Source organism: Bison bison, unplaced genomic scaffold (assembly GCF_000754665.1).
Source record: "Bison bison bison isolate TAMUID 2011002044 unplaced genomic scaffold, Bison_UMD1.0 scf7180017864034, whole genome shotgun sequence".
NCBI classification, from domain to species: domain Eukaryota; kingdom Metazoa; phylum Chordata; class Mammalia; order Artiodactyla; family Bovidae; genus Bison; species Bison bison.
This window is the reverse complement of record NW_011494606.1, coordinates 7,022,966-7,035,003: the sequence shown is the minus strand read 5'-3', so window position 1 is coordinate 7,035,003 and position 12,038 is coordinate 7,022,966. Positions and strand designations below refer to the sequence as shown.

At 43.1% G+C, this 12,038-nt stretch overlaps 1 protein-coding gene across 2 annotated transcripts in view; it reads right to left on the bottom strand.

Moving 5' to 3' along the window:
• MTFMT (mitochondrial methionyl-tRNA formyltransferase) overlaps positions 1-12,038 on the bottom strand; it is a 41,481-nt gene that overhangs the window by 15,256 nt on the left and 14,187 nt on the right. For both annotated transcript variants that reach the window (XM_010834569.1, XM_010834570.1), the window contains exons 2-6: positions 9,826-10,204; positions 7,658-7,867; positions 3,510-3,632; positions 1,770-1,872; positions 612-687 (exon numbers count right to left, since the gene is read on the bottom strand). In XM_010834569.1, coding sequence (XP_010832871.1) covers positions 612-687; positions 1,770-1,872; positions 3,510-3,632; positions 7,658-7,867; positions 9,826-10,193 — 880 coding nt within the window. In that variant the 5' untranslated portion in view covers positions 10,194-10,204. The remainder of the gene's footprint in view (positions 1-611; positions 688-1,769; positions 1,873-3,509; positions 3,633-7,657; positions 7,868-9,825; positions 10,205-12,038) is intronic.

The following is a 12,038-nucleotide window of genomic DNA, read 5'->3' as shown; positions in this document are numbered from 1 at the left end:
TGGTCGTGTATGGATGTGAGAGTTGGACTATGAAGAAAGCTGAGCACTGAAGAACTGATGCTTTTGAACTGTGGTGTTGGAGAAGACTCTTGAGAGTCCCTTGGACTGCAAGGAGATCCAACCAGTCCATCCTAAAGGAGATCAGTCCTGGGTGTTCATTGGAAGGACTGATACTAAAGCTGAAACTCCAATACTTTGGCCGCCTCATGTGAAGAGTTGACTCACTGGAAAAGACTCTGATGCTGGGAGGGATTGGGGGCAGGAGGAGAAGGGGACGACAGACGATGAGATGGCTGGATGGCATCACCGACTCAATGGACATGAGTTTGGGTCAACTCTGGGAGTTGGTGATGGACAGGGAAGCCTGGCGTGCTGCAGTCCATGGGGTTGTAAAGAGTCAGACACTGAGAGACTGAACTGAACTGAAGGCTACATGTGAAGAGGGAAAAAGATCCCTTACCGATCATTCTCTGGAAACAGACCTGCCAGTTGTCACTTGATCTTAGTCAAATTAAGGGAAATGTACAGTGAGAAAGTCAGAGGGCTCAGATGCCAATCACGACAAGCAAAACCTTAGGAAAGATGTAAGAGTCTGGGCCATCTGCACTTACCATGTGTCACCCCCTCGGCTGGCTGCTGTCTTCCATTATTCAAACTTTCAGGCAAATTTTTCAAAACTGAAATAAGCTTTAAAAAAAAGAGAGAGAAATATATTCAAGATGAAAAGAACAAAAACAGAAATACATTACAACTCAGTACCATGAAATTGGGGTCAGGCAATAAATTGGCTTAAGCCGTGACGAGCCATCTACTTGGTGAGGTCTCAGTGGAGCTCTTGCTTCTCTGCAGGCTACAGGCCACCGATTTCCTTTCTGAGAATGCTGAGCCCTGACCGGCCATTAGAACAGCCTGAGCTCAGCTAACCACACTCCCACTCTATATGAAGGAAAGCTGTGGAGATTTAAACAGAGTGTACTCTGGAGTCACAGAGTTCTGGATTCAAATCCCAGTTCCACTGCCTACTAGCTGTGTCTCTGTGGAACAACTGTTTCACGTGTCTGTGACCTTCAAGGTCATCATCTATAAAACAGTTGAAAAAGGTTTGTTGGAAAGGTAAAAAAAAAGGACATAAGAGCATCTATAATAGTATACAACAACAGTATCTAATACAGTCCTTGGCACACAAGCCAGTGCTCCATAAATGACAGACACTACCATAACAGCATTTCCGAGGGGACTGCCTAGAATGGAGAGCACCATCTATAAACCAGGGGAGAACGTTTTCCTCTACAGAAAGTTTAGTTCAGATGAAAATCACTAATTGGGTCATTAAGCAGTTACTCAGACAGATTGAATGAAAAAGTCCCAGAGTTCATTTACAGCAAGGGGGTCAGCAGAATTCCAAAATACATGGATGCAGACGACTGGAACACAGGTACAAAAGTGGGAGGAAAGCTGTGACTCACTTAGGAAATGCTCCTGGTCCAGTTTGACAGGGATGAATGGTATGTCCCTGAGACTAAGAGTGAAACTGGAAGAATAGTCTAAAAGCCTCTCCATGGAATGCGGTAGATCATATAAAATCACATATTTCATTCAAAAGCCTTGATTAAGTACCTCCTTTGTGTAAATTTTCAAAGACTTCTAAGCTGATTTTTAGGAAGCCAGGGATAAAAATCATTTTTTTTAAATAAGTCTAAAATTATATATCATAAAAGTGTTCTTTTCATCATAAACACTTTGGAAACAAGCAGGGGGATATTGTGTACCATGTTGGCACCCAGTCTTGACAGCACTGCTTCCAATTCCTTTGAGGTGCTCTTGGGTGGCACAGGAACCGTCTCCTGTTTGAGGATTGGACCTACATCAAACCTACCAAGAAAATTAAAAGCAAATAGTAACATGATCACTGACTATTTCTTAAGATCAATATGTCTATCTACATGAGTGTTTACATACCACAAGGATAGTTTTTGTTTATTTTTTAGGCCACATGTATGACTTGTGGGATCTTAGTTCCCTGACCAGGGACTGAACCTGGGCCCCCTGTGGTGGAAGCACAGAACCCTAACCACTGGACTGCCAGGGAAGTAGTTTAACCATGGCCATGAATATGACTGTTAGCCATCGGCAAGTGAGAAATTTGAGTTTGAAAGAAGGGTGAGCAACATTAGCATGTTACTAATATCACTTGAGTTTATTATTAACTAGAGAGTTTAAGCCTATTAACTTTTCACCATTTTCTGTGTTTTCATCTGCTTTACTCTTAAGTACCATTTTCTGGTCATATAGGCCATATATGGAGTCAATATTTGAGCTTAACAAAATTAAATTCTAATACAGTCATTTTAGTAAACTATTAAAATCCATAAAATTAAAAAAGAAAGAAAGAAGGGAGAGCAAATCTGGCCTATATTTAGATTTTATTTTTTCCCAAAGGAAAAAAGTATAAAGTTGCACATCAGGGATTTAATTAAAACCACAAATAATTCTACCATTAGTAATAAATAGTATGAGAAAGTCTCTATTTACATAATGAAAGCACAAAGCAAAGAATTTATTTTCCAAGGAAGTATAATTAAGGAATTTATAATCATTCCTTTCAATATTTCCTTCCTCAAAGGACAGGAGTTTTGCCTGAATTATAATCAATAGTGATTACAAGTGGGTGCAAATGTATTTGCATTGCCACAAGTCTTGAATTTTATATCAAGCTCTGCAAATATTGGCTATCAACTTCTATTAGAAATATATTTTGTTTTAAATATGTAACTCTGTAGTCTGTTAAACTCTTTTTTACCTATAAGCTTTAGTAAAATGCTTATTATGAAAAGTTACAAACATTCCAAAAACAGAATGAAGAGTCTAAGGAATCCCCATACACACCATCACTCAGATTTGAGAACTACCAAAGTTTCACCACTCTTGTTTCATCTGACCCTTCTCTTTTTTTTTTTTTTTGGAAGTTAAAGCAAATCCCAGATATTGACTTATTCTTGTGAACTTGTGAATTTTTCTTTTCTCTGAAGACATTAGGTGATAACAGGCAGAGTATTAAGATACTTTCCTGGTACAATTTAAAATAACTGTTTTTTAGATTGTAGGTATGATTTAAGAAATTAAATATTAAAGACAATTATATAACACATTGGTATACAACGTATTACTTCAGATTCCAAAAAAATTTTGACCATAAAAACCAAGGTCAGCAGAAAACTGAGATTGTGACAACCAATATGCAAAAATCCATCTTTCACTTATAAATGTCATTTACAGAAATCCAGCTGTTAATAACATTATTTCATTAACAAGTATAAAGAGACACTGTGTAAATTCTAAAACACATATGTTTTATGTTACAAACCAGGAAGAAACAGAAGAAAAAAGCATCCTGGAGTTAGAGAAATTAGTGATTAGCACCCACTTATCCACCTCCCCTTTCCCTCAGGCAGAATGACATCAACATCCAAAACTCACAAAAAGTCTCAGGACAAGAAAATATGCTCTACCTTCTGGGTTTAATTTGCATAATCGTTACTCCAGCAATTGTGTCTCCATGCAGGATGGTGTGGATTATAGGGGCTGGACCACGCCACCTCGGAAGGCAACTGGGATGGACATTCAAGATGCCGCTGAGTTAGAAAAGACAGAAATTAGTGTGAAAGTGGGCTTTTTCACCATTTAGTTTACTGCTGCATATATGTGGGCTCAATCGCTTCAGTGTTTCGGACTCTGTGAGACCCCGTGGACTATAGCCCATCAGGCTCCTCTGTCCATGGGATTCTCCACATAAGAATACTGGAGTGGGTTGCTGTGCCCTCCTCCAGGGGATCTTCCCGACCCAGGGATCAAACCTGCAGCTTCTGCACTGCAGGCGAATTCTTTACCGCTGGGCCACCGGGGAAGCCCCTTAGTTTACTGCTACCTAAACTAATATGCTATTTTTCATCATTAAACGTTGCCAGAAAATTTGAAAAACAGTTAAATCTAGTCTCAAACCAACTAAAGCAGGAGTCAGAGCTAAGTACACTCTCTTGCCATAAGAGACCCATGAAACTCAATAACAGAGCAAGAACTATTCATTGTTCCAAAGATGTTCCACAACAGCTTGTGACATCTGGGAGTTTTTAAATAAACATATATAATGTGTTTTCTTACTATATGAGAAGAACCACTCAAACCAGCTGTGCATCTCATGGACAATGTAAAATTATATTTTTAGTCAAATTACATAATTACCCTCAATTTACTAAATTTTTATATAGAGTTCCTAAAACAAGCTTCTTAGATCCCCACTGAATGATTTATTCACCATTGGTGTGTATCCCAATACGCTTTTCACCCATAAATAAGCAATTTTAATAATTTACTAATCTGCCATTAGTTTGGAGAAGGCAATGGCACCCCACTCCCGTACTCTTGCCTGGAAAATTCCATGGATGGAGGAGCCTGGTGGGCTGCAGTCCATGGGGTCGCTAAGAGTCAGACACGACTGAGCGACTTCACTTTTACTTTTCACTTTCATGCACTGGAGAAGGAAATGGCAACCCACTCCAGTGTTCTTGCCTGGAGAATCCCAGGGACGGGGGAGCCTGGTGGGCTGCCGTCTATGGGGTCGCACAGAGTCGGACACGACTGAAGCAACTTAGCAGCAGCAGCAGCCATTAGTTTAATGATGTTTCCATCAGCATGAGTATGCACTTGAGAGTATGTGTGTGTATATATATATCAGTTCAGTTCAGTCGCTCAGTCGTGTCCGACTCTTTGCAACCCCATGAATCACAGCACGCCAGGCCTCCCTGTCCATATATATACACGCACATATATACACGTATATGTATATAAAGTGAAAGTGAACGTCACTCAGCTGTGTCGGACTCTTTGTAACCACATGGAATACTCCATGGAATTCTCCAAGCCAGAATACTAGAGAGGATAGCCATTCCGTTCTCCAGGGGATCTTCCCAACCCAGGGATTGAACCCAGGTCTCCTGCATTGCAGGCAGACTCTTTACCAACTGAGCCACCAGGGAAGCCCCTATATATATAAGCCTCCTATATTCTAAATTCCACTGTTCAGCCCAGTCTCATTCATCCATCAAATATTTACTAAGTACAACTCATGTCCTGGCACTAAGTACTGGGGATATAAGCAATAATGAATCCAACAGGAAGAAAAAAAAAAAAAGGACTGGATTTTTACTATGAGCAAGATGGAAAACCACCGGAGAACTTTGAGCAGAGTGACATGACTGACTTACACTTTAAAAGGATCGTGTGGTGTTGGGTGGTCAAAGACTGAGAGGGCCCAAGACAGAAGTGAAGACCACTTAGAAGGTTATGCAGTACAAGAGCCAAGAGTGGTGGCCACAGAAGTGATGAGAGGCCGTCATTCTAGGCAGATTTCAAAGGCAGAGCTGACAGAACTTCCCGACGAATTGGATGTGTGGTGTGAGATAAGGAATTAACAATAATGCCGAGGTTTTGGGTCTTGAAGGCTGGAGTTGCCATGTGCTGAAATGAAGATTTTGGGAAGGATCAGGCTTTGGGGTGAAAGGTTCAGGATACCTTAAGTGTAAGGTGCCTCTCAGACATCCAGCAGAGCTGCAGAGAAGGCAGTGTGTACCAGGGGCCTCGAGTTCAGACAGAGATCTGAATTGGAGGGACAAATTTAGGAACTGTCGGCATATATACAGAACTTAAATGAGGGTGGGTGAGAGCCCATAGACAGTGATAAAGGGCATCATACATTTTAACACTTCATGCCAGTAATGTTAATTAATCTTCCCATGTGACTTGAAATGTCAGTATGAGAACTGACATGTAAGACAATTTAGATTACTATGGCATGTTTTTCATTTTCAGCTGTGTATTTGACTTGGCTTTTTTTGCCATTTGGCTTTGTGCAAATATTGAAATCTCAATGACTGCATACTTCATAATTGAGATGCACACAACTGAGCAACTGAACTGAACTGGAAATGGAATGGACTGGTTCCAAATCGGGAAAGGAGTATGACAAGGCTATAGTTGTCACCCTGCTTATTTAACTTATATGCAGAGTACACCATGAGAAATGCCAGGCTGGGTGAAGCACAAACTGGAATCAAGACTGCCAGGAGAAATATCAATAAACTGATAAGCAGAAGACACCACCTTCATGGCAGAAAGCGAAGAACTAAAGAGCTTCTTGATGAAAGTGAAAGAGGAGAGTGAAAAAGTTGGCTTAAAACTCAACATTCAAAAAACGAAGATCAGGATATCCAGTCCTATCACTTCATGGCAAATAGATGGGGAAACAATGGAAACAGAGACAGACTTTATTTTGGGGAGCTCCAAAATCACTGCAGATGGTGACTGCAGCCATGAAATTCAAAGATGCCTACTCCTTGGAAAAAAAGCTATGACCAACCTAGACAGCATATTAAAAAGCAGAGACATTACCTTGCCAACAAAGGTCTGTCTAGTCAAAGCTATGGCTTTTCCAGCAGTCACGTATGTATGTGACAGCTGGACCATAAAGAAAGCTGAGCACTGAAGAATTGATGCTTCTTTGAACTGTGGTGTTGGAGAAGACTCTTGAGAGTCCCTTGGACTGAAAGGAGATCCAACCAGTCCATCCTAAAGGAAATCAGTCCTGAATATTCATTGGAAGGACTGATGCTGAAACTGAAGCTCCAATACTTGGCCACCTGATGCAAAGTATTGCAAAGAACTGACTCACTGGAAAAAAAACCCTGATGCTAGGAAGGATTGAAGAGGGGAGGAGAAGGGAACAGAGGATGAGATGGTTAGATGGCATCACCGATTCAGACATGAGTCTGAGCAAACTCTGGGAGACAGTGAAGGACAGGGAAGCCTAGTGTGCTGCAGTCCATGGGGTCGCAAAGAGTTGGACATGACTGAGCGACTGAACTGAACTGATCAAATTACTGTGCAGTGTATCTTAAAAATATGGGAACACAGAGAGGATTTCAGGGGTGTTTGGAGCCAGTGCTTACTGACTCATGAAACCAATCATAGCATCTCCTCCAGTGTTAGCTGAATAATGGATCTCCAAGGATGTTTATGTCCTAATCCCCAGAACCTGTGAATATGTTACCTTACACATTTTGTAGATACAGTTAAGGTAAAGACCTCGAGATAGAGAGATTATCCTGGATTATCCAGTGGGTCCAATCTAATCACATGAATTCTTAAAAGTAGGGAACCTTCCCTAGCTGAAGGTCAGAAAGTGATAATGGAATGGAGAGATGTGAAGTGAAAAAGACTTGATCTTCCATCTCTGGCTTTGAAGATAGAGGAAGGGCACCACGGGCCAAAGAAAGTTGGTGGCCTCTAGAAGCTGGAAGGGGCAAAGGAGTGGATTCTCCACTAGAGATTCCAGAAAAGAATGAAGCCCTGCTAACACTCTTATTTTAACCTCCTGAGCCATAGGTAGACTCCCAACCTACAGAACTACAAGGCGATAAACTTGTGTCGTTTTGAGCCACAAAACAAAACAATTCAGGCCACTAATGAAATCTTGTACTTGATAAGAAAATACTGAACCAAGCAGAATTAGAGTCCAAGTCACAATGTACTGCACTTTAGATACCAGGTCCAATATATAAAGGCCAAGGTCTGTGCACTGTATTTCCTTACAAATAAAACTTACTAGGGAAATTTAAGAATAAAAGCCTCACTCAAAAGTCGGCCAAATGATGCTACCACGCCAACATCGTATTCTCCAGATCCCACATCTGGCCACTCATACACTGGAAGCTGAGACTGGACAGCATATTGCTTCACTGGCAGTCCTTTTGGTGATGGGGAGGGCACTGTGACCACCTCCAACTTCTCAATTAACTCTTCCTCTTTGTTTTCCCTAAGGTGGAAAGATTAGAAGAAAATATGACAGGGTTAAGACAATGACAGAATGTTAAACTACTTCATACATTTCTAAGGCATTTTTCTGATTAATTCACGAAGCACTCAAGGGTAAATGTTAAAACTAGTGCAACTGAGAGACTAAAGTTTGGTTTATTTATTTAGTTTTAATTGTTTAAATTCAAAGAGCCGCAAGTGGCTACTGGCTACTGTTCGGACTGTTACGGTTCTAGAAATTTCCTGTGCACACTGAAACACATACAGTAGACATTTTACACAACTGGAATATTATATATACTGTACTGCATTTTGTTTTTTTCTCTAACACTGTATGATATTATGTGAGTCTTTTTTTAAAAAATGGTTAAGCATACATTTGCTTATGTATGCATCAAACATTTCTAGAATAAGAAATTGAAGAGAAGAATTGGGAACTGAAGAGAACGAGAAGGAAGGAACTGACTTTTCATTGTGTGTCTTCTAAATTTTTTGAATTTTCTTTTTTTACTATAACCACATTATTCAAACAATATTTTAAAAATATATATGTATGTATGTATATATATATTTCTATGTACATACACACACACCCCATGGGCATCATTCCATGACACTGTATGTAGCACTACCTGCTGCATAGTATTCCAGTGCCAGGGGCTGTTCATTTACTTGGCAGGTATTGCATCAAATGTTAAGGAGTTATGAGAAAAGAAGTAGACAGGAGGGCCCAAAACAGAAAGTGCAGGAGTACTGGGGCCGCCAAGTGAAGCACCAGCAGAAGCATCAGGACACATGCAGTGAGAGCCGCAGGAGACCACACAAGGAAAGCGGCATGCAGAGAGTGCGTTACAGACAGTGTCCAAAGGGAGCACGTGTGAAGGGAGTGTGTCAGGGTGTGTTACAGAGCGGAGTGTGCGGACCGGGAATACAAGGGCATTCGTGAAGGAGTCAACGTGAGGGTCTGCTGGGAAGTACTTGCAGGGAAGACGTGATGGAGGGAGATGACAGAACTGAGTCTGGGATGCATGGGGAAAACAAGGAATGGGGAAGCAAAACATGCAGACTAGGGGAAAGGAGGCAAAGCAGTGTATGTGGGGACAGCCACCACATATCATGGACCTTCCGGACAGGCTAGATCTCAAATAATTCTCCCCCCTAGGAATCACAATTTGTTGAATTTTAGAAATACTAAATGTAGGGAATTTCCTGGCGGTCCAGTGGTTGGGACTCCACACTTCCACTTATGGAAGCCCAGGCTTGATTCCTGGCCGGGGAAGTAGGATCCCCCTGCGGAATAAATATTAAATGTATACCTAAGAGTTCTGGTTTATAAATTTATTCATTGGAAAAGCAGTTCGCTTTTGGACTATGTCTTCGTTTCAGTCCCAGAAAACTGGATCCGGTTGTATACAGGGAGGAGATGGGTAGTCAAAGTGTAAGGCAAGCGTGTGCAGAGAGATGCCTGTGTCTAGTAAGAAGCCCAAAGGATTAGAGGGCACAAATCATATTGAGTAGGAGTAGCAGCGAGTGGAAAGGGGAGGTCTTTGAAGTCGGACCCCATCTTAGTCCCAGCCTGCTCAGCTGATGACCTTGGGCAATCTCTTAACCTCTCTGGGTCACGGTTTCCATGCAAAGGGGGCAGGGAGGTGGTGGGACAAGACAGAGGTGATGCAGGTAAGGCAGGCAGCAAGGTCTCGACACCATGGGGTGCCATGTAGAGCTCAGAGGGCGTTAAGAGTCGGGGGCGTGTAGACCGGCTGGGCGGGACCAGGCGGGCCCAAGGACTGCCAAGGGGGGCGGCGCACCTTCCGGGCGCCCGAGACGCCGGGATCTGGGCTCACGCTCCTCCCGCTCATCTGCTTTTCCCGACGAGAAGCCCAAATCCTCGAGGCCTGCCGCAGAGTTTCCACAGCTGCGCCCTCAACACCCGGGCCTCCCAATCCCCGGCCCCGGTACCTGGCGGCGTGCAGCGCCCGCAGCGTTTCGCGGGCGAACTGGTCATTGCCGAAAAAGAGCACCCTCCAAGGCGGCTTCTCGCGGACTCGAGCGCCCTGGCCGTCCTCCCAGCCAGGGGACGCGCTCAGCCTGGCCAGCGCTCGCCAGCGTGGGTTCGACCTCTGGCCCGCGCCGCCCCCGACTGGCAGGTGCCCGCAGCAGCACCGCAGCAGCACCCTCATCTCTTCCGCGGGCGGCCTACCCTGCGCAGGCGCGTAGCGGTGCGGGAGCCGGCGCCAGGCCGGAGGGGCGGGGCCGGGCAGGAAACTCGTCCCGTGAGGCCTTTCCGCGACTGGGGCGTGGCTTGCCTGATTGGAGGCGTGCCCCATCAGTGTTGGAGCTGGAAAAGGAATTTGCAGGTTCAGAAGTGCTCGTGACTTTTGTTGCATTTGTTTGCACGATTTAGCCAATCTCCCCAAACAGCTCTTTTTAGAAACAAATCATACATGTTTTCTGATGACGAAATCTCTATTTATGTATTTATTTCTGTACCATTTTCTCAGCCATTATAACTAATATTTACTAGATCCCCTTTGTTTAGTTAATCTTCATATCACCCATACCAGGTAGATATTACAGCCATTTTACTGAAGAGGATCTGAGACTACGTGAAGTTAGGGGAGTTACCTATGTAAGGTCCTCACGGCTAGCCCCACGTGGGTCCAAAGTCTGTTATCCTAACCTTCACAGTAATCCCAAGTACTAGGGAAGTCAGTGTCCCCAGTTCTTGTTTGGAGTCACTTTAGTGACTCAAAGGCCCACTTTTTCCATTCCTTGTGGGTACCTTTCCGCACAGAGGGATAACACAGAAGAGATTCTCAAGGACTATGGGCAGGGGAAGCTGTCCTCAGAAGAATCTAAAAGCTTTTAGTGCTTAGATTCTGTATTTCTGAGGTCCTTGAGTGGCCTATGCAACCTGACTGTAGAGTAAAGACCAGATTCCTTCCTAGACTTACTGTCACCACCTCTCCCCATCACACAACCTCAGGCTCAGTGACCCTGGGCCAGTCCTTTTTCCGAAATTATGAGCTCTGCACATCCCTGCTTCAGTGCCTTAGCTTATGCTCCCCTCCCCACTTCCTCTCTGAATACTATCCATTCTTTAATGCCAAGGTCAGACATCCTCCCTGAAGCCTTGAGCTCCTGCCTGTATGGATTTAGTGTTTTTCTCTATGTTCCCTTTTTAATAGTATTTTTTTAATATCTTGGCCTAATTTATTTATTTTTATTTTTTACTTTTTGGTTGTGTGACATTTTATTTCCCCGACTAAGGATTGAACTGGTGTCCCCTGGAGTAGATGGGTGGAATCTTAACTACAGGCCCACCAGGGAAGTACCTCTATGTATCCTTTTAATGCTCTGTGGGGACCTCTACTTCTCACAGTTTGGAATTACTGAGGGAAGTTGTCTGGTGTATGCATAGACATTGACAAATTCACCTGTGTGTTGAATAGAAAGAGATAGGCAAAGAGGAAGGGAGGGACTGTATTTCCAGTGATTCTGCTCATCTGATTGTATATGAGAAAGGGATGAAGATACGATCTCAACCTTCTATTCCTTTGGTCAAGTTATCTTCTAATATCCTCTCATGGTAAGTGGAATGTGATTTTTTTTTTTTTTTTCTTTTTGGCCACACTGCAGGGCTTGCTGGATCTAAGTTCTCCAACCAGGAACTGAATCTGCATTCTGGGCAGTGAGAGCACAGAGTCTTAGCCACTGGACCCCCAGGGAATTTCCTCTACTATTATTTAATGGTCTTTTCCCATACAACATGACCTATAAATACAAGTCAAATAGTCATTTGGGTTTTCATCTTAGAATCTGGCTGCTGTCTAGAGTGTGACTCTTCATATTTGTGTTTATGTAATTTTTCTCCTTGAATTAGAGAGACTGCATTATGATCCAATTTTCAGCAACCCAAATTCACCTCTAATAGCCCCGCCCCACTGAGCTGCCTTGAGTTGCTCACAGCCCCCTCTGCTGATCACACAGCAACTGCTCAGTCTGAAGAGTCTTTCCAATCCCTTGGCTTTCCTCCACAGAGTTAAACTGAAGAAAGTAGGGAAAACTACCGCCTCTTGACCTGCCTCTTGAGAAATCTGTATGCAGGTCAACAAGCAACAGTTAGAACTGGACATGGAACAACAGACTGGTTCCAAATAGGAAAAGGAGTA